Genomic DNA, 24,272 nt, shown 5'->3' on the forward strand with positions numbered 1-24,272 from the left:
AATGCACACATGCACGTCTGAAAACAGAATGAACGGAAAAGAAATCAGAATCAAGGCTGTTTTTGCCAGGCTTGGCACAGACACGATTTGTATAATTGCTTTTGACAAAAATGCTTTGCCTATCAAATATCATTCTTCATTAAATTGCCTAGGATTCAATAAGCTGTCATATTTCCATATTTCCAATTTGACAGGTTGTTCTTGTGGTGGGAATCTAAATGTATTCCAGAGCTCACTCTCCACTCGAGCGCAGCGTGGCTCGCACTTATCACGAGGAGCGAAGAAGAGAGGGAGAACTCATTTCTACCCAGCGTAAAGAGCTCCAATTCATTAACATAACACCATACCAGACATGAATATGGATTATTGGGAATCTTATGAAAGAAAACAGCCTCGCTTATCCAATCTTTGCCCTCCGTATTAAAAAGCATTAATCGGAGATCCAGATTCAAAGGGAGAAAGACTCAATTAAAAAGCAATTAGAACCCAGACGGACCAATGCAGCCAGAACATGTTAGACCTTTCAGCAATCACCTTTTAATCAATTAGCAAAAGCATTATGAAATCGTATTAATAAAGATCGCTCCGTGCTTCATTGTCAGCAAATGCATGAAGAACAAAAAGAATGAGCATGAGATGCAGAGTTCTTTGTCTCCATCACCCATCCCTGGAACTCCAAATATTGAAGATCCAGAAGTGCTTTTCATTTGAATATGACTAGATATCCATTTTGTACAGCACAAACCGAAACAACTACTCGTTCGGCATTGCTAGGCAACCCTTCTCATTGTGACGCTAGTTTTCTCTTCGGTCCCAAGGAGAACATCATCTATTGTTAAAGACCTTTTCTGGTAACCACGACAACTCCTCTCACTTCAAATCTTTTGTTTTACATCATTCAAGCATCATACGGCTCTTTTATAGTTTCAACACAACCCACACCAAATGTACTCTTTGCATCTTCCCACTACTGTGGATGCTCCCACCCAAAAAAGTAGGGGACGTCAGAAACAAAAACAAGCTACTGGATGAATATTCAATAGACCAATACTGCAAAATGATGCAGAGCAGTCTTAAATTGGAAGAAAAGAATAAACATCATCAATTTAAACCATTTATAACGATGAAAAAAGCATACATATACACAAATAGAGATGTATTGTATCCTTCCTGTCTGTATAAACATAGCTAGCAGGACAGAGTAGTTGTAAAGTGTAAAACAATTAAACTTTTTGACAATTAAGACCTTCTTAGTGGTTTTTGAATGGAGTCTCTTATGCTTACCAAGACTGCATTTATTTGGTAAAAAAAAAAAAGTACTAAAAATTTTGAAATAATATTACAATAAAAAAATAATAATTACTCCAGTCTTCAGTGAAGTCATTAAATAAATGTTCCATTCATCCACAAAAGTATTACCGGTAATCAGCAAACATTGATAATAATAACGATTATTAATAATTGAGGACCAATAATAATAACTGGAAATAACGGAGTACCAAATCAGCATATTAGAATGATTTCTGAAGGATCACGTGACACTAAACACTGAAGTAATGGTTGCTTAATGTGGTTGTGATGTACTTCCAGTTTAAGCTCTGCCCAATATCTATCCAACTATAGATACAAAAACAGATAATTTCTCAATTGCAAAAGGTACATATACACCTAACGGCTTCACTGTACACTCTTATCTGGCATTTGATCATCAAATTACGCTCCAAGACCTTCAGAGGGTAAAATATTTGAATTGAATTGTTTCTAAACAACAATGTACTGTACATGCAAAGTACTCCCATTTCCCATCAATCAAAGACGCTCACACATACTTTACATAAACATAGAACACCACACCAATAATGTCCTGCAAGACAATGTGACAGAACACCATCCTTCACAGACAGCTTTGTAGTATTTCATTAAAACTGAAAATCCCCAATTAAAAGACTTTCAGAACTCCTCCTTGAAAGTTAGTTGCTCAAGGAAAATTACCAGCTAAACCAGCCTAAGAAGTCATTTAACACAGTACAGTGTTTCCATTTCCAGTCTTGACTCAGGGTTCTGTTTTTGTGTTTCCTGTTCTTTTACATTTACATCCGTCTTTTGGCATGATTTATGGCCTAATGATCTCTGGCCCAGTTTCTCCAGAACAGAATGAGCACAAATTATCCCCGTCCAAGGCGTCACATCCCTAGCCAGGGCTGATTTACTGCCCCCCTCTCCACACGAGACGAATGATCAGCCCCAGAGCCACTGTGGCGGTGAGCCCATCTTGTGTTTGCTATTAAAGATGTGATGGGCCATACGTTTAGATTGAGACAGCCAATCCAAAAGGTCTCTCTGTTAAGTCAACTTAAATGAATTGGCCGGGCAGCTGCACTTTGGTGGCTTCAATTGACGATCACAGGAAAACAGCCTTCTGTTATAAAACTTAGCCAGCATAGTTCGCTACTGAAGTCAACTTTCTTAGCCTTCCTGTAGCTCCAACAATAGAGTATGGCGCTAGCAATGCCGAGGTCAGGGGTTCGATCCTCAAGGTAAGCAGGAACTAATAAAATGTATACCTTAAATGAAATGTAAGTCACTTTGGATAAAAGCATCTGCTAAATGTCTAAAATGCATGCACTTTTGATCGTGTCACCGAAGTTTTTCATGACACGCCTTCCAGAACTAACAATTCACCTAAAAATGAAAATTCTGCCAACATTAACTCACCCTCATGTCATTCCAAACCTGACTTACTTTCTTTTGTGGGGTTCAAAGTAAGCATTGGTCTTTTTGTTTTTTTTCATACAATAAAAGGAAGACATCTTCTTTTGTATCACACAAAAAGAATGATTTTTAAAATTATCTGAAAAAAAGTTTTTTCCCAATACAATAAATCTATGTTGTCAAATGTTTTTTTTTTTGGAACCCACTGACCTTATTACAGTTCATCATGTTTGGAATGACATGAAATGACAAAATGATATTTTTTGGGTGATCCCTCGCTTTAAGAGATTCTGACTATATCCGTTCATCAATTGAAGTGGTTAAAGGCCCACTGAAGTGCCTTGAGACGCACAGCATTATTCAATGTTTTGACAATTTCCACTGAAACAGGAAGACATGGTGGGACATATCGAACAGCTCCTCTCCTTTTTTAAAATAGCCAATAGTGTTTTGTTTATATTACAGCTCGGCCAGAGCCGTTGAGCTTGGTAAAGCCGCAGTTTCCTCCTAATCTCGAATCGTTTATTCTACTAACCGCCTCCATATCGCTTTAAAATATAGCATTCTGTGCAGAATTCAAATGGGTCCGATACATTTTTGTGGTCTGCTCCGACTCGATCCGCTCTGTGCTATTGTGTCTCTGGACTGGAGCAGGCTGTGTGCACGCTGCAGCGGTTCGTGTGACACTAACATGAAACCAGACTTCATTCACCCCAATAGAAAGCATATTTACAAAGTCTGAATTGTTCCCTATCCCCTATACATTGCACCATGTGCCATACATCATGTAGAAAATAGTAAATATGTGCATTTTAGCCACAGCTTCAGCGTCTATTTGGGGGCGGGATGCTGTTGATTATAGAGCGCATTTGATTGGACAGAAAATCGGATGAGAAGCTGAAGTGCAGCGTGATGTCATCAAAATAATTAATCCATATTGGCGGAAGTGAGAGACTAAGTTTTGAATGCTTATATCTTTTAAATGCAAATTTTGTCATTGTTTTTGAGCACACTATCTCATAGATAACAGTAAGACTAACATATTCATACTAACATAATCATACTAAAAGCCAAAAAACTTCAATTTTGATTTCATGGGGACTTTGAGAAGGATGTGGAAAAACAATCCCAACAGAAAGCCTGAAGACTGAATGGCTCACTTAAATACCCTTTATAGAGTAATGGCATAATTGGCTAGGTTTTAATGACAAGAGGTTTCCATTTTAATAAGGAGTTACCTACATCCAGTCCGTGACCTGAAATCAATTATGTCCTAATATATAAATTTAGCAATACACGATCATTGAAATTCAGAGAGCTCATCACCCATGTCAGAAATATAAATGGCAACATATTTTTAGAGTTGACATGTAGAGTGGCAAGCATTGTGCCATTACAGGATAATTAGCAAAACAATTAAGCAAACAGAAGGAATAACAGCGAGGGCAAGACACACAACACTTTCAATGTGAACCATGTCATTGCGGTTTGTGATTAAAAAACACACAATGTCAATCACAGCCCATCATTATATCGGCAATGTAATTGCGTCACTGAGTAAATGACAACGCTCATTAAAAAATGTCACGCAGATACTCTTATTGTGTGCAGGATATCCGGATATCTGTAAAGCCCACTTTATCAGCCGTGACGTGTTAATAAATACGTGCATTAATGTAGAGAGACTTTGATGACCTCATAAATGTCAAACGGAGAGAATCATGATCTCTCGGTATCTACTATTAAACAATTACTCTGCCCCCTTTGGGACAGCGGGCTGGAGATTAATGAGTACCCGCGCACCCCCAGGGAGGCCGACTGGTGCCGGCCGCCACAGATTTGGCAGGTCAAGAGGAATGGGGAAATGGCAGAGCTCATTCTCCCGCGGGGGCGCTCCACATCCCTTCAGTGAAAGAAATTTGAAATTCATCAAAGTGGGCTAAACGGAAGGATTTAAATATGTATTTTCCCTTCTGAGGCCTTTATGCATTCATGTGTTCTGTTAATTAAGGTATTACAATTATCTCGAGAGGACGGCTTGAATTTGCACTTGAATCTGAGCGGGGCAAAACAGCCTCATTTATGGTTTCATTAAAATACCTGTCAATCTACCGCGCCGAAGCTGTCTTTCTGTTTATCTTTTTGCATCGCAAACCTTTAAGGGCAACTAACCGCAGGGATCCGACTGGTTATTTTTTTCTCTCTTGCCGTATTCAGCCTGAGTCTGAAGTTCACATATGGCACTTAAAGGAGTGAATATGAATGCATAAGCTTTATGACTCATGAGAAATGAGTCACACAATCCACATCTTTCTTCACAATCCACCGACTGTGAAGAGGAAAATGCTTAGCAGCCATTCTCATGCATATTTACTGCTTTTCAAACACAAGCTGTCATCACGCATCACTTCAGAGCTTTTAAAAAATTCTTTGAGACCGCGCGTACGTGTGTGTATTTAAGGTTCATTTTCGAATGTGCATGTTTGTGTATTTAATCGCGTTAAAGGTCGCGGAGGCTACAGTGCTTTATTGTAGGTTTTTCTATCAGAAATTAGAATACAGATAAGCATCCTGTTTATTCCTGGCATCAACCTGCTGAAACAACAATAAATCACGATATCGCATCTGCTACCAAGGTATAAAAGAATAAATAAAGTAAAAATAATCTCTTGACAATTTGGCTGCTAGCGAACGATGCTCTATGAAGATAAGTGGCACAACAGGGACTGAGTTGCTGCCAGCTCTACTCAAGGGAGATTTATGCTGATCTTAAATAACCAAGGTCGGACGTATTCCCGCTGAAAATGAAACGGTCGTGCAAGCTCAGCTTAGCCCCCCCCCCGCCTCGGGGACTGTGCCCTCGCTCGTCTGCCCAGGATATAGTTTTCCATCACCTCAGTCACTCTCCTCTATTGACTGCAGGCTATCGATTCAACGTCTGATCTCCATCTTGCTCACCTGGGGAGCTTGTGTGTCCGTTGTGTATTGATCTGTGTTGCCAATGATTTCTCTCTTTGTTTTCTTTCGTTCTTTATTCCGCTTTACGTTTTTTGGAGGGTTGTCACCACTTTCTAGTTCTGTTTAAGGCAAAGCTCAAAAACACAGTTCTCTCTTTTGGTCAGTGAATCATAGCTGCAGTATCCACCTATAATACCTGGAGAAAACTTTCAGTTAATATTTCCATTCATTTTCCTCGGGTGTCATCAATTTTTAGCTGAAGACAGAATTTGAATTGGAATTGGAACGAGAGGAAGAGGAATTTAGTGAATTCAAAGAAATTCAATGCAGGTGAAAAATTTTGGGAAGTGAAGAACTTTTCATCCATCCATTTATTTTCAAACATCAAGGCTTTTGCATTTATTTAAAAAAATACAGTTTTACAAATTCAAATTCAAGAAATGAACCGGAATTTAAAAGGAATTTTCAATTAAAATATAAATGGAGCACAATCTTGGTATTTAGTGTAAATTTACATGTGCAATGTTCATTAAAAAAAAAACTCTAGTCTATTGAAGTCTAAAGGCCCATTCACACCAAGGATGATAACTATAATGACAAAGATATACTTCTAAAAACAGTTCTAAATATAAAAGAATAGCCACACCACAACTATAACAATAATGGCACAGAGAAAAGGTATCGCTGGAATCACTTTCAGAATGATTTTGTTTCTAGCTGATGAATGATAAAAACATTGAGAGCAAATCAGAATTCATCCAGCTTTAAAGAACTCAAGCATTTAAAACTGTAGCACACGCTTAGAAGAAACAGAACGATATCGTCCACTGGTGGTGTGGACGCTAATATAGTAATCGTGATCTTTATAGCTATCGTTCTTGGTGTGAACAGGCCTTTAGTCTCCATTTAAAATATAAATTAGATTATATGATTATACAGTACATTTGCAGACTGTAGTTAAAGGGTTAGTTCACCCAAAAATGAAAATTGTGTCATTAATGACTCACCCTCATGTCGTTCCAAGCCCGTAAGACCTCCGTTCATCTTCGGAACACAGTTTAAGATATTTTTGATTTTGTTCGAGAGCTGTCAGTTCCTAGCCTGGCAAGCCAGACCTACATCAAGATGTTAGGTCTGGAAACTCACCATAGTCACGGCTCAATCCGAGGGGCGGGATAAACGGCTGTCTTTCAAATTCCCTCTGCACGCAATAGGACAGCGCTTCAACCAACCAGAGCGTTTTCCCAACAGCGGAGCTTAGTTGATAGATTCAACTTTTGCCATATCTGGCCGGCAAAACGACGAACACATCTTCCTTTTTTTAAGAATGACTTAAGTCCCGTTCTTTGCTCTTTTCTCAAAGAAAAACTTAACTCCAAGTCCTCCAGAGTCGTGGCCAAAGCCGATTCGAAAGACCGTTGTTCTCCATCAGCAGCCGCCATTCTTTGTTTTCAAGTAGCAGCAGCCAGGTAACCGTCGCAACTCTGACGTGTATGTTAAGCCCGCCCCCGCCTACTCTATACACAACGTGATTGGCCTGACCCAATCTGGGTTTTTGCAGCGAGAAGGTTTATTGAGAGTTGCTAGACCCACCTGGCTGCGAAATACATTTTGCTGCCGCTAGGGTGCGTCTAGATTTCTAGGCTATTCTGTTCCTCCATTGAAAGTCAATGGACGGCATACTGTTCACATCCAGAAAGGCAATACAGACATCATCAAAGTAGTCCATGTGACATCAGTGGCTCAATCTTAAGTTTATCAAGCGACGAGAATACTTTTTGTGCGCAAAAAGTAAACAAAAATAACGACTTTATGCCACTATTCATTTCCTTCTCTCTGTGCCTCGAGTGAGTTCGCGTAGTGTTTCAGCGTAGCGCGTCTGTTGTACGTCACACACATCACACATGACCAGCGTCAGCCACTAGTGAGCCTACGTGTGACGTACAACACAGACGCGCTACGCTGAAACACTACGCGAACTCACTTGAGGCCTAGAGAGAAGGAAATGAATAGTGAAATAAAGTCGTTAATTTTGTTTACTTTTTGCGCACAAAAAGTATTCTCGTCGCTTTATAAACTTAAGATTGAGCCACTGATGTCACATGGACTACTTTGATGATGTCTGTATTGCCTTTCTGGACGTGAACAAGTACAGTATGCCGTCCATTGACTTTCAATGGAGGAACAGAAAACTCTCGAACAAAATCTAAAATATCTTAAACTGTGTTCCGAAGATGAACGGAGGTCTTACGGGCTTGGAACGACATGAGGGTGAGTCATTAATGACATAATTTTCATTTTTGGGTGAACTAACCCTTTAAATTGTGAGTTGCTTGCAGCTCGAAAAGCATCCATTTATATCTTCCACAAGTCAATATCAAAAGCAAGCGATAGACATTAATTTATTATGTTTACAGGCTAATATTACTAAATTTCCTCCAAAAGGTTATATCAGCTATCAAATCACCCCAGCACGCATGTGAACGTGCAGTGCATTGGACGAGGATAGCACCCACCTACCAATGCTGGTAATGACATTCTGGCAGGCACACCACAACAATGAGTCCAAGCTCTATCACACCTTGAGGGTATTTCAAAATAGCTTGACCTGATGGAAAAATACTGCCAGCGAGCATTGCTCCAGCAAATTAGGCTCAGCATGTTCCTCTCCTTCAGCAAGATAAAAGTGTTGCTTCAACTCCAAAGGAAAGAAAGACGGAGCCTATCTATTCCTCCCTCTAATTACGAAGTCTTTTCTGCCCTATTTTTGCCTCAATGATTGCAACATAACACTTTGCAGCGTGACATGTCCGGCTATAATATCTGGTAAAAATCACACCTTTTCAATGATCTTAATGTAACACTTCAAATAAATGTGCTATTAAACATAATTATACACATAATTATATATAATAATTGCATGTTGCAAGCTACTTGATGGCATGGCTCTCAGCAAATAGAAATAGCACTGTAAAATAATATTGTATAATACTGCTCCACATCTCCCTGGAATGGAGAGGGGAAAAAAAGAAGTTCTATGCGACTTTAATTTGCATAAAGACAAAAACAAGGAAGAAAATCTCTTAACTCAATTAGAAAAACACTGCACCACATTAATTAAATACCATCTACACAATACTGTGGCTTGATTCTCAAATATCAACGGTTAATATTATATTCCTAGATTTCAGTACACTACATAGAAACTGGCAAATTGGGGCCACTGATGTCAGTGTTCAGTTTAAATCCATTTAGAAGAGGTGGGTGATACATTTTGAATTGGTCAGGCATAGTGGCATTTGAGAAGTGCCTCTCAGTGGCTAGACTGGCCCATCAAGAAATCCTTCCGCCTTCCCAAAGATTAACCCCCCATTCCAAAAACGCATGAATGACATCTGCTGATTACTTTTTAATTTCATTATAGGAATCTAATGAGAAAATCATCTTATTAACAATGATCGGCTCTACATAAATGGCGACAGTGAACTCATTGTGGTCTCCTGACTGTCTGAGTATTCAGCACCTTTATCCCAGACACTATCCTAAAATGTCTGCTGCTCTGATGGGGTTAGCCATGCCTCTGAACCCCATGAAATGAGCTGTCCTCCATTACAGACTGCTCCAATTGAATAAATGTTGGGAAATAACCACCGCCATAAATCGTGTGTTTTATCAGCAGAAAACACCAGCATGTGTGTCTGAATCAAGTGTGAAAACCTGGGCTTAATCTATCATTTTACAGTAAGGTTCAATTTATTAACATTAGTAAATTCATTAAAAAAAATTTTTACAGCATTTACTAATTAATTGATAAATATTGCTAATTCATGCTTGTCTGAAAATTATTACATGGCTCAATGGAATGTTTGATTTTGATTGGTCAATCTGAGCTTTTAGCAGCCAGATATTTACTAATAGTCATCGTCGTCCACAACAACACTGTATATTAGATGCTCATCCAGTAACTGCATTATGTTTTGGGTAGGCTGTTAAATACATTTCAATATTACATGTAAACATATATTTATTTGATGAATAGCCATGTAATAAGAGTGAGCATGTTCAGTCAACCGATCACTGCTAAATGAATCCCAAAGATGACCAGAACTCCAACGCAAAGCCGATGCTTAATTTCGTCAATGTGAAATATATAAATGTTAATGTATTGGTAGTTCTAGAATTTCACATGAACACAGATTATTAAATATAGTACATTGTAAGTTCTTGATACCTAGTGCTTAACTGTATTAACGTTAACAAAGTGAAACTTACTGCAACGTGTTACTATTTTCTACAAGTGGTAATATATTGAAGAAGCCATTTGGATCACATTTTAAAACAACACCAATGGCAAATGATCAGAACGTGTCTCACTTCACCTGTAATTGTGTTTGCTTTCTACTTCGTTTATAGTCTGAAGTGGCTAGAAAAGCACATGTGGAGAGTGCTTCAGAAATGATCAAGAAAGAATGACCCTCCATCATTTAAATGACTGCTAGTCAGCCGAGGAAATACCTACAAACAAAATTCTTCTGTAAACACTGATGTTCTAATGGTTTCCCCATATATTTATATGTTTTAAGTGAAATCTCATCCGAAATGATTCCAACTGAAACTCTGTGTTTGATTGAAATGTGCACCCAATTTAAGATAAGGTCTAGCATAGGACTGGTGTCTTGTAGATATGAAGACAGAGAGTCTGGAGGCAGTATTAAATCCATAAATAACACAACATACTCTTCCTCAAGTAAAAGAAAAGAAAAATCATTATTTTCTTTCTTTCTTTCTATTTTCTTACTTCAAGCAACATAGCATCAGTTCCAACTGGCAGCATGCCTGAAACACTGCCTCTCTTCCTTATAAAAAACTCTTTGAAGTTTTGTGTCAAAGAGCGATGAATGGGAACAGAGTATAAGGTGATGGGATTTGTGATGGATGAACGGCTGTTAGATTGCAGGAAGTGCTTATAACTGGAGTGTGTGACCTTGTGTGACTTGCGCTACAATTAAGATACTTACTTGTACTTTGTTTTTAGCCTGTACACAAAAGTCTCACATAACAGGTCTGGAAAGGTCATTGTTTTCAGAGTAGATTAGAATCTTTTAATCTTTAATCACCTGTGTCTGTGAGGTAGCGCTATCGATTTATTCCTAAATATTGACATTGTGGTTAGCTAGTAGGTTAGTGAGTTAGTGAAAAGCCAGTGGTGTGTTTTCCACCGGCGCACAATTTATTTTCTCTGCGTTTCATCTAATACATCACACTGTATGAATGAACACGACAGTGGCAAGTCAGCAAAGGTACGGTTGTAGTAATTTAAGAGGCCGTTCCACTTTTGTAATTACATTAACGAGGCATCCGATGTGCAACGGCAGGCGTAATGGGATTTTAAATACGTATTGATCAACACGTCACAGCAGGCTTTCTTCTTCCTATCACACTCAGGGTCATCTGTGACAATGACACAAGTGAATGATGGTATCTGAGGTGTGTTTCTTGGCTGAGAAGAAACGACTAAGCAGCTAGCACAGCATTTTTCTAGATTATAGTAAAAGCTAAACATGCTAAATGGAACAAGCAGGCTGGATAATTTCACTCGCAACAAAAACGAGAGCTAATGCACAAAGACTTTTCAGGAATAGAACAGATTCTGCCACAACATTGCTTATTTAAACAGGTGCAGGAGGTTTCAATTCAGAGGATTTACTATAAATACCCACACTGTTGGCATTCTTTATGCCGCCATGTCAATTAGACTTAAAGAATTCTAATTTGGAGTCAGTGTAGTCCCACCTGTGAACTGGGCTTTACAACGCCTGCAGCAACGATTCAGCTTCACAGGCTCTCTCCGAGTGAAATGACAGCAATTAGACCCACCGGCCTTCTGCGCACCACCCGTATTACAGCACATCTTTTATCCTCCCCAAAGCAACTTAGCATAAGAACGACGGTAATACGGCTGCAAAGAGGAGACAAGCACAATCTCACAGACGCACACTTCATCTATGCTGTACGGCACGTATTTTAATAAGATACTTGCACTTGTCTTCGATACGGCTAATGTCAAGTAAAATGGGTTTATGCATTCCCAGAGGGAACCACACATATAAACATAAAGAGTTCACACACGCCGACAGCAAGGACACTGCTCAGAGGACCCCTGATCTTTAAATGTCCCTAAACAAATGACCTAGTATCATATTAAAGGGATATGGATTGCAATTACAAAGAGGTTACAAACTAGAGGTTTAAAAAACATTTTTAAAATACTTTATTTTGGTGTGACAATCTAGTAGGTTGATTCAGTCATATTTAAATATTACATTTTTTTACAAAAATGATCATAGAATAATATTACAAATTTTCAACTTGAATAATAGCAGTTTACCCCATTAATTACATTTTAGGTTATTGGGCAATACATTTCACAAGCTAACAGTGTAACTAATGACCTTAATCAAAGAAATGAATAGCTATTCATATACAGTTATTTAACATTACAACTTTCTATTCTGCATTTTAAATTTAAGCTTTTTTCCTTGGTGTTTAATAACTGTAGAAACAAAATGTTTTAGTAACATTCCAAATCTTGCAGGGCTTCTTGTGAAAACCAGCCCAAACTTGTATTACGAATGCTAAGTCGACAAGCATGTGAAATTGCACACTTTTTCTATTTTTTACTTAAGAACTTTATCTCAAGTTTAAACACTCCTTCAGGAGAAACAGTTATCATATTCAGTCAAAGCCTATTTTAAATGTAAAACTAAAAATATTTACTGTTATTTAGTTCTGGCGCTCTCTCACTGCCTTCTCAGCATATAACATGAACATAAAAGCGATTTAATAAGAGTAGAGATTTATATATCCAGTATATACACGTGCGTTGAATTATAATAAATTTCCGACATGCTGCTAATTTATATTCTCAGCCATGCACAGCTCAACTGAAGATCCCAAGATTGAGAAGTTTACTGAATCTTTAATTATATTATGTGCTGCCTTGTAATTAATTAGGCTGCAATTATTGGTAAATTTGTGTTGTAATTGTTTCAATTTAATTGCAGGACTTCACTGAAGCATGAAACGGAAGCTGCTACACAAACAATAAACGGAATATAAATCAGCAAGAAATGCACATTTCAATTCATTCAATTTCTCTGTAACAACTGTGGTCCTCACACACACACACACAAACATATATCCACAGAAAAATATCACAATGCAAAATTAATTTGATAATGCCAGCGTGACCCCGCTGGCAAGGTCACCCGCCACACGCATCATTTCATTCAATTTTACAGACAGATGAAAACCAATTTTCTATAAGAAAATGGAATGAGAGAAAATATAAATGCCTCTGAAAATGTATTCAGATGTGCTAAGAGAAGCCTTGAAGCCCCCACATCTCCTGTGGGCATTAGCCCATTCAGGATAGTGTGAAGGCCTGGGTGTCAATGCCTTACAGAGCACAATCAAGATCCCAGCGAAAGACAGAAAGCACACCTACCTGCTCCACCAATCACGGATCCCTCATTTTTCAAACCAAGGTGCATAACCCCATCAGTCTATGTGTGGAGCCCTTTACATTTCATTGGATAAACCAGCATGCAGTGGTGTGTGAGCCGGGTGCAGGATGTGAGTGCTTGCAGTGGTGAGTGTGTTGGGTGCCGTCCACTTACCTTAGCTGGATCTCACCGGGTTCTTCAAAAATTGTATTTTAATATTAAAGAGCAGTAAAATGCTCCTAAATTAATATGCATTTGTGCATACAGGCAGTATGGAATGTTCTAAAAGGGATCAATGTCTGCAGAATATGAAAATTTGAATACCGTGAAGAGCTCTTACCTGATTTTTTGGGATGATCTGACAACACATGTTCATATTGAATGCTTTTAGAAAAACGTTCAAATGTGTCCCAAATCTGCACGTGTTCTCGTCGACTCCCTGTGGTCAATATTTTATTTGAATATTTCTGAAATAATGGAGATAAACCTGTCTATCGAGGAAATTACTATATATTATTATTCATTTATTGTATTTTTTTGTTTTAGATTATAACACAAAGCAAACTGTTAGTTGCCTGTAGGTATTAATACATATCTACACAACACTGTGTTTTTTTTTTTTCATAACCCTACATTAGATTTGTTGACACATCGCACAATGATGCATTTTCATGACATCGCACCTACCTTCCAGCCCCTCGTCATATTTGTAGGGAGTGACACAGAAAAATCAGTGTGACTTCAGTACCACAAACACACGAATAAACAGATGCATGTGTAAAGCCACATATACAGGAATATACATGAAGAGCTTAAAGAGCTTAAGTAAAACTACATCATTACATAGTATGAAAGAAGCATTATATACCTTTTCTTTTCCCTATGATATTGATATAATGGTTCCATGAAGAGAAAGTCCAGAGAGATACAGGAAAATACAAAAGGAGAGGAAAGAGGCAACAGTCAGAATCATGACCGTGTGTTAGATTCAGAGACAGAAAAATGAAAGGTTACGTTTAGAAGAGACTCCATGCATTGCGGACAAAAAGAGAAAGGGCAGGCAAGAGGAGATGGAAGCTTCCTATCGCGATACATGCCAGAACATGACGATGGGAGAGATGAGGGAGACTGCATGAATATCGAACAGATGGCTAATGCTTTCCAGTTTCAGAGAAATTCAGACTAGCACATTTACAAAGAGCGAACAAACCCCTGAGAGAAGTCCCTGTAACTCACATCATCCACTGGGTTGAAAGTATTTTTTTGCCCTCTATATGAAAATGAAGTTGGCAAGCGGCAATGGAATAGCGGGGCTGTTGAGAGAATGACGGAGAGAAAAACTAAAGCGTAAAAGAAGCGGCGTGATGGGTTGAAGGGAAGTAAAAGCAGAAAGAAAGAGAGAGAGAGTGAGGGAGAGACAGAAGAGAGGGTGGGGGAAAAATGGAAAAGACCAAACCATCCATTGATTCAGCGCCAAGCCAGAAAGAAAGCAGCCCCAGTAAAACCCTACCAGCAGTGAAGGGAGATGAGGAAGATTCAGCACAAGGCAGTGAGAGAAAGGCAGAGAGATGGAGGAGGGAGTGGCTGATGGAGGCAAAAAGGTGAGTAAGAAATTAAACCCATACCTTGGTCGCCCATCATCAGGTGCGCAAGACCTTAAGGGAAGACAAGAGCACAGTCAGCACAGAGAACGGGATCATGGGAAGGTTTTTTTGTCACATTGACATGCGGGCATCGCCTGAACGGTGGATGCCCGCGAGGTGGGGGTGGGGTGGGGTCAAAGGTGAGGGAGAGAGTGGGTGTGAGGGAACATTCAAAAAGCATTTCCTCAACCCAGCGGTTGCAATGCTTTATTGGTCACACTCGAAAGAGACACATCTAGATTAGAAAAGAAATAAATCACTTCTCAGTCGCCAAACAACAAACTTGTCGTCCGCCTGGTCAACCTTCCACAGGAAGATGATGACACATACATAGATTGGATCTTAACAAAGTTATGTTATGTTGCAAATAATGGCTTGCCACAAAAATGTGTCGATACAAAAACAAAATATCTACAGCTTATATTGGGTTAAATCAATACTACCCATTTCATCTTTAATCTGATGTCTGTTTACGTTCCTGTGAGCCACAGCCAAAATATATAAGTATATATACCTCCAAAAATAAATCTGAATAGAGAGTGTAGGTTTTTCTCCTCAAATATAAACTCTGTTAGTAAGAAATAGCAGATTTTGTAATTTGTCTATAGTACTTACCAACCAGATTCTCCAGATTTTCCATTGTAGTGAACACTTCATATACATGTATGTGAGTTTGTGTCTTTTATTTATTATATGAGGTTTCAAAAGCTCATGTGTCTGTATCTTTAGATGTAATTTAAACAGTACGGCGTCCATTTTGCCCCGGCCTCTGGTTTCTGCTTAGCAGAGCACACCGATTTGTATGAACCATGTGTTTACAGACAACCTCTAATTAAGGAAGTGCTCTCGATAATATTGCAAAATGAAGATGCATACCTTTTACCTGTGCTGTACACCAGTTCCACTTACTGTTTGTGTACCGTATTCAAATAAAATTGGAAATACAGGATATTTCTAAAAGAACGAGTTGAAATATGAAGACAGAGAGAAGTACATGAGTAGGGACAGGGGTTGGATGAAAAGAAAATAGGAAAAAAGGTCTACCCACCTCCTACATAGGCCTCTTCTGGAGGGGCGGCCGAGGCGTGAAGAGAGAGAAGGAGACATTGATTAAGAAGCATGCAGACTGGAAGGTGGCCCAGCCTTGAGGATTACCGTGGTTACCATGCGTCTTATCATCCTGTGCCCAGGCCAAACATTCATTACCATGGAAAATGCAGAGACCAGAGGGTTTATTTGACTTTAAGTGTCCTCTGGCTTCCTCAAGATCTAATCTCATTGAGTCTATAGTACTCTGAAAGAGCGTTGTTCCATGGTGAGATGATGATAACACATTATTAAGTCATTCAAAAGCTGATAAAACACATGGTGAAATAGACTCTTCGCAGTATGTCAATGAACATGCGCAAACATGCAAATCGTAATTAAAAGTAAACTGAAAGACGGAGAGAAATGGGTGGGACCCATAATAGCTACGATATTACTTCAGAGAAGTTGTTTTATACAAAGCAAAGCAAAGCAAAATATGTTGTTTTCCCTCAGGAAAAAATTTAAATAGCACATTAAAACGTCAAGATTGTTTTTTTGATCGGCTTTGAAAGGCTGTTCAGAACAATTTGTATCTTCAGTAGAAATATTTATCATTTTGAATGGCATTCATGGTGCTTGTGAGGGGAATTTACAGGGGCTAGATGCGAAGCATGCACGTGTTCGGAAATAAAAATGCAGATAGATGATGCAACATGAACCTACTAAGAGAAAACAACATCATTCAAGTCAGGTCAGTAATAAAGAAATGTACAATACCTGAATATGCATATGCTTGTCATTGTCATGTAATAACTCAATTTACAGTGGCATTTTTAATTTTGATTAAAATGCAAATTACCTTTTATCTGTTCTTGGACAAAAAGGGTACATTACCTTAATTCATGCATTTATTCAACACACCTTTTACTTCTGGTGACACTTTCAGTCCCTGGATCAACTCACCCAAGACTCCCTAAAAATGGACTTGGCTATCTCAAAGTTAAAGCATCCAATCCTACCTCCGTGTTTTGCATCTTGAGGAGGAGAATAATGACCCGGGACTTACCGCAGCCGGTTCCTCCACCCGACCAAACACAAATTGCATGCACCACTACTGCCACAAAAAAAAAAAATGCTGATGAATGTATGTATGAATAAACAAATCAAAGGAGAAAAAAAAAATCGTAAACCGAAAAGCGTGCCATGCCAGAAAAAGATGACAAAGAAATATTTTGCTGTTAGTGTTGCAGTGATAAATGGCAGGACATTTTCTATCCTCTCTTATCAACTTATGAAGAGACTGACAAACCCTAATTGCTTTGACAAATGTGCAAACTCATCCCACTGACAGCTTGGAAGAAAAGAAATGATGCTTAAAAAACTAACCCTGAACAGTTTAGTTAGCTTAAACCATCACAAAACAATAACTAGTCATCTACACTGACTCTACAGGACCCACTCTATTGTTTTTATGTTTCAACATATCCTGCACACTTCAGAGACATGCGTGTCAAGTTCTCGCTTACAAAACTTTCCAGGACAAGGCCGAAAATTAGATATACAGTATTTGTGTGTGTGGATGCAGCAGCCATTTTGGAAGAACACACACACACATACGCACAGCCTGGTCTTCTCAGAGTCCGGCTGACCGAACAGCGGTTGTATTTACATTTCACTGACTGACAGATCAGGATCATATAGCCTCTCCTTAGCACTGCAGAGCTCACACAGAGCCAGCGACATGCAGGCTTTCATCGAGCTGACAGCTTCTTTTAAGTGCTGGCCTTGCAAACTGCCCCGAATTTGGCAGCGAATAAGAGATAGAAATTGAGGATGACCTACACGCACACACGCTTGCCCTTCCCCAGCATGGGCCAGCGCAAGCAGGGGGCAAACGCGATGTGACGCCCGCACTCATGCAACCCTTTACAAACAGGACTGCAGATCCAGATGCTCGTTTAAAGCAGTTTTCAGCAAGTCAGAGCATGTTACTCTCAAACGCACACGCGCTGATCTGCCGTGGAACTCGCCCAAAGGGATCATATGACGAGCGTACGCTCCGCATAGCGCAGCGGCAAAGTCACTGAAGATGTAGCTGTCCACAACGATTGACTAAAACATCAAAAAACTGAGATAATGACCATCCGGTTGGAAGGGGTTGGAAAAGTTCCGCTGCATTTGATAACACCTAAATCGCATTTGACTACACTAGAGTTTATTGAAGTATATTTGTCTATAGTTGAGCAGAAACCACTGGTAAATATAACCAAAACAAGAGTATTAATTGTAAAAGCTTCTAAACATAGCTACATCATTGATGTATAGTCACTGTGCCAGTGATGGGGATTTTAATCCTCTTCACCAAATCTAGTTTAACATTTCCCCCGCAGGGAGCAATGTGCAGCATGTTCCATATTGCAGTCATCTACAGTACAGAGAGATTAGTGAGCTTAGTCCATCTGGAAAGGGTTCATCCGCCACTGATAGGGGAATTCTCAATATACAGTGTATTTGACACGGGCTCCCCCTCCATTCAAGATTATCAAGCGAATTTACAGGATCAAGGAAGGTGAAAGTCGATTGCAAGACACGGGAAGAGCCCATAGATATTATAATAGCCAGGGGATTTTACACTGGTGCGGCTGAATTAAATCCGTTTCCGGTTTTTGACCTACATTGTTAGCATTTGCTTAATTTATGTAAGTATTGTAATGTACAGATTATACAAATGTCTTTTGACTTAAATGGACAGTTTAACACAAAAGAAAATGTTGGTCATCATTTACTCAAACCTGTATGACTTTTTTTGTTCAGTGGAATGTAAAATAAGAGGTATACTGTAAAAAAAAGAAGAAGTAATTTTAACTTAAATTACATTAAACCGACTTAAATTAGTTTAATCTTGTTAACTTATAAAAAGAAAGTTGAAAATTGTTTAAATTATTTTGATGAGTTAAAGCAATGTAAAAACATATGTTGTCATATCTTATTGATCTTAATTTTTTACTGGAGTGCCTTAGTAAATAAGACATGTCCAGTTTTTGACCTACATTATTATTAAGTATTTGCTTAATTGTTTTGTAGGTTTTTTAAATGTACAGATTACATTTACTCAAACCTGTATGACTTTTTGTTCTGTGGAACATTTTTGTACTTACAGTGAAAATCAATTCTTCAAAATATCTTATTCTGTGATTCACAGAAGAAAAAGTCAGACAGGTTTGGAATAACACGCTGGAAAAAATGCTAACCAAATATGATTAAATGAACTGGTTTTATTCAAGTCAAAAATATAATTTCATCTTGCTAAAGCGTCCTAAATACATCAATTTATACCAACAAAATTGATTTATCAAGTTAATAAAAACCCAGCTCTTTAAGGTAACAATTGCAGGCTACTACTTTTACAGCGCATAAGGGCAAGTAAATACCAGAATTTAAATTTTTGGGTGAATTATCCCATTAAAACCTTCCTTTTGTCAACTTCAAAACTGGCCCCTGGTGACAAGATTAAATGACTCACTAAAATTAATATGCTGATGTATCCAATTAAAGCAGGCCTTTCATTTCGTTAGCAAGAGGTTAATAGGCGTACACTACACTACGCCGCCCGCATTCATTTACATAGATTCAATAGCGGAGGTTAAAAAAAAAACATTTAAAATATAACTGCATCATTAAACGAAACAGTGCACAGCCAGGAACCGGCCCTTACAATGTTAGCTCCACCACAAAAGATAAGAGATGAGGTGAAACAATCTAATCGCTGTTGTAAACAAGCCCTCCAACACAATCCAATTCTCCAACCAAAGTCTCCTAGCATATGAAACCGCACGGACGTCAATTGCAGATCCCTTACAGCCATCTTTAACCAGGGAGACGGAGCACATTATACAGTTAATAGAGCATAAAGATAAGGTATCAATGGCTGCAAGCTGATACAGAGTAGACTCTTTTGGCTTTCCAATTCAGACTTGTAAGAGCATTAACCATAATAACACAAAATAAGGCCCTTTCTCTAACCCCAGCAGGGCAAAAATATCTCATTACCCGTAGCACTGTTATTCTTTGCGGTGCGGACTGCCTTTCCCGCTGAGAGCCCCACCTGCTTTGCTAAAGAAGGTTATTACCACAACTGCCTGTCGAGAGAATGACGGAGTGGACGTGTGGAGAGAAAGGACGTATTTAATCCACATACCAACCTTTCCTGCCTGACATCTGCAAACACGTACAGACGCTCTCAAGGCACTGCGCATGACGACAGGGGTAAAGCAGCACATATATCTAAAGCAAAAAGCTAGCAATTCATCAACGAACTATTTAATATGCAGCTATCCGTTTTTTAGCCGCGTAAAATACGAGTCGGGGTGTTTTATTGGCAGTGGCAGTTGGTGGTCAGCTGACAGATCACCTCAGTCATGAAGCTGACAACACACAAAATAACTAAATGGAGGTACAATGAGTCAAAGTGGCCTGCTTTCTCCTCAACAGGAGCTGCAGGGGCCAGATTTGCATTAATGACCTAAGTAAGGACAGATTTAGGCTAAGAGGAGTTTAAAACGATGCTGTTGTTTAAATGAACGATGCACCAGCCCTATTTATATTTCATTTGAGGAATTAAGCCCTCATGGGGCCATTTGGAGTTTTGATTTTGTGTTAATAGCAAAAACAGTCAAAGATCTAATGAAAGGTCATCTGCACATTTCTGACAGGAGGAGGAGGGATCATACACTTAAGGTTAAGGTTATTAACTGGCATCTATGGTTCCATGAAGAACCTTTAAAATCCATGGAACCTTTCCATTGCACAAAAGGGTTATAGCAATAAAATGTTATAATATTCTTCGCACTAAGAAAAAATGGTTCTTTGAGGAAGCTAAAATGGTTTTCTATAGCATTGCTGCAAAAAAACTTTTGAACCTTATTTTTAACTCTTTCCCCACCAGCGTTTTTGAAAAAAAGTTGCCAGCCACCGCCAGCATTTTTGATAATTTTCACAAAATTTCTAACATCCCCAAGAATATTTTGTTGTATGAATATCTGAACATGCAATATATAAAAAGAAAGAACAGACCCTCTGCTTTTAAACAACAAAAACTTCATGCATTATTTTATCATCAACACTTGAATGTGGGTAAGTTTCATAAAAAAGCAACAGTTTGAGCAAAAAGCAGAGAAAATCACGTTTTTGTCAAAGACTACATCCAGATTGGATTCAAAATGATGATCAAAACATTGATGGAGTAGATCGAGTCCATCAGCATCCCTAAAGCTTGCACGTGGGTCAACATTAGGCAGTTTTGATTTATATGCTGTTTAATGTTGATGATCGCTTTTTTTTTTTTTACATGCATCTGCTGCACATATTATATTACTTATTTCTGCTGCTTCTTCACATGTCTTTTGATCTGGAGATTCACTACTATTTCAGAAGATGTGTAATCACTGTATAACAGTGAAAACATGGAAAGCCGGAAATGTACGTCAATGGCAGGGAAAGAGTTAAGAGTGTAGTTCAGTTACCACATAAGTTTCCATAAATATATATATTTAAATACCAGTACATGGTATATTTCTAAATCTAACTGAACTGATAATGTTCAAGCATGCATCGCCAACGCCTAACACCGCTAGCCTCAAGATCCTCCAATATTGAATAAATAACACTAATGATTCAGAGCTACACGTCCCGTGGCCTCCACAATCTCCACATATCCTCATGTGTCATCCCAAAGCGCATGACGGAGGCCACTCAAAGCTGCGTGGGCAGGTCTGTTCTGACTCACCCGGCAAAGATGCGCATTTCTACCAGCGCATGGGCTGGAGAGCGGCACATCTTGCTTTTGAGCATCTGCGGGCCCTGCCCTTTTGTCGTAATCTCATCAAATACACTAGACTATCCATTTCGCTGAGAGCCCAGCAAACGCCGTACCACAACGCGACTGCTATTCTAGTTTAAACATTTGTCAGTGAAACGTACTGTCTCTCTGTTGTGCTTTAGGAGGGCAAAATTTACTCAGTGGGTTTGTAGTTTCCTTGGCAACATGGTGCCTCTTCGGCTTACGGCCTAACCCAGACAATATCCATCAACATCAAGATCAGTCCACAGAGACGGTTGTAAAAATGAAGAAGAAAAAGATGGAAAGAACATAAAAACAGTGAAATCGGACACCAAGGGAGTAAGTCAAACTAGGAAACCAACCAGAACATACATATTCAAAAAGGAACAGACTTTACATGAAAATCTGAATTGTTGTGATAGGCGTACAACCATCCTTTTTCAAAAGATATGAGCAGAAACAGCCTTCCCCTATTTAGTTACATCATCAATCTGTAATTACAATAATTCTGTAAGTGAAGTAGTGGAGGTTTACTAGTAAAGCTGGATTAATAAATGCTATGTGACGGTTGCTGAATGCTACATTGAGTATGTCATTTTTTCCCTGTGATATTGAAATTGCAACTTTGCCTAAGTCATTTCAGTGACTCTATGAAACATCTGGCTAATTACGTAATTAGAGCATCCAACCCCTTCAATTCAGAGGGAGAATAATATTCAAATCATCATATTTCAATCATGGGCTTGTGTGCATGCATTCAACTCATTTTCATACTTAATTGTAATGCCAGTGTAGTGTCAAGAGTACATTATGGTAATTTAGCATAAAAAAAAAGAGTGAGGAGCCTCTGCTGACGTCACATTATCAAAAACACAGGCTTTCTGGAATTGACACAGATGGCACTAAAGCCTATTTAAATGATCGCCTGCTTCAGAACAATGGCTTTCTCAACTGAAATCAGTGGTAATCTAATCATGTAATGTACTAGGCCTGTAGTGGAGGCCGGGAACAGACATGATGTAGCATGCACTGCCTTTGAGGAACTAGTGCAATGTTGAAACGAAAAAAGAAGTGGAAGGGCTGTGTTTCAAAAGACATTTCAACACCTCAACAACGGAGACGACGAATCCAGGCCTCTTACCTTCACTGCAGTCTTTTCCCTGGAATCCCGTTTCGGAGCAGTCGCAAATTGGCTCGTCGTTGACGATGCTGCAGACTCCTCCGTTCAGGCAAATGTGGTCGGCTTCGCAAATGTCGCTGCTGACTCCCTCGCTACCGATAAGCAGCGGCTCGGAACTGTTCACCCTCAGATTGGTTATCCATCCTTTGTAGGGAACCTGATCTTTGATGGCTGAAGACGTGAGGCGTAATGCTACAGATCGCAGTTCAGGAGGTATTCCTCCTAAGAATAAATGGCTGAAGACCGTCATGTCCCTCCTTTTCGACTTAACCTCCACCCACTTGATCTCTTCGTCCACAACTAAAGTAGTGTTTTTGAAATTCCTGCGCAAGGTCACGGCGTGCCAGCGGCTGTCGTTGACGGCGGTGTCGGAGAGCACCGTCGCCGGCTCGGCGCAGAAGATGGAGAACCGCAAACTGAGTCTACCGTTGTGGATGAGCAGTTCCAAGAAGTCACAGAATCCCTCGTCGTCAAAGTACACTAAAAGTCCATGAGCGCTTTTGGTCTTCATGTTGAAACTCATTTCGCTCTCGCAGCAGGCGTTCCACATAGGAAACCTGGCCCATTGGCCTTCCGCACCGGTGAACTCCATGCTGGCCCCCATGTCGACAAGGCAACAAACCAGTAAGCCTATCCAGATTAGATGTGCGCCGTTCCGCATTGAGAAGCTCATTGTGAATGGTAAAGGAAGTTAGAACTAACAATAGAACTAATCAAAACTAAAATGATTCAGCTCTCTTAGTGATGTGCTCCTAAAGTGTAACAGAGCTCCCAATGGCATACAGGACTACTATGCATTTGGGGTAATTTACTCATTGTTCACTGAGAGATGGAGAAGGCCTTTATTACGGCCAACTCTTTTTCAATTTCTAGATGTACAAATCTGAATAAAGGGAGTCGCTAAGCCTGAATAGCGGTCTTCTAAAAAAAAATAAAAAAATAAGGCTACTGCTTTGCTTAAAAAACCTTCAGTGGGATCCAGGTGTGCTACAGTGGGGCCAAGTCATCAGAGTATCTATATAAATCGTAGCCATGTGTAGTGCTGTACAGCAGAGAGTTCATTAGGGGTGTTAAGGGTCATTAATGTCAGGGTCATTTAAGTCTAGTTAAAAGTCATCATGTAGGCTTTAAATCAGCACTAAGCAAAAGGTACACTTTGCAGTGTTAACGTGCAGGCCCGAATAGGGCCCTCAGTGCTCACAAACCTTCAATTCACATCCGTTTTGACATATTGATCCATAATCTGAAAAGAATAGAAAAGAATATCTTAATTTCTTCATAAGAAATCAAAGAAAAGATGGGCTCTTTTAAAAAGATAGATAGCATACACACAATCCAATCATTCATACACAAAACCACAATTTCATAGTGATATTGATATTGAAACCACTAATTTCACGCTGATA

General features: G+C 39.2%; 1 protein-coding gene across 10 annotated transcripts in view; it reads right to left on the reverse strand.

The window, feature by feature from the left end:
* The window catches only part of nrxn1a (neurexin 1a), a gene marked incomplete at both ends in the record, with an annotated part of 174,427 nt that extends 150,888 nt beyond the window's left edge, over positions 1–23,539 (reverse strand). For 3 of the 10 annotated variants that reach the window (XM_081393706.1, XM_081393716.1, XM_081393715.1), the window contains 2 exons: positions 14,801–14,830; positions 22,828–23,449. In XM_081393706.1, coding sequence (XP_081249832.1) covers positions 14,801–14,830; positions 22,828–23,416 — 619 coding nt within the window. Of the gene's footprint in view, positions 1–14,043; positions 14,056–14,800; positions 14,831–15,866; positions 15,885–22,827 lie in introns of all 10 variants that reach the window. The other 7 variants (XM_081393705.1, XM_081393709.1, XM_081393713.1 and 4 more) reach the window with 4 other exon arrangements.
* Positions 23,540–24,272: the final 733 nt, after the last annotated feature.

This window comes from Scardinius erythrophthalmus (assembly GCF_964197995.2).
Source record: "Scardinius erythrophthalmus genome assembly, chromosome: 18".
Classification (NCBI taxonomy): Eukaryota; Metazoa; Chordata; class Actinopteri; order Cypriniformes; family Leuciscidae; genus Scardinius; species Scardinius erythrophthalmus.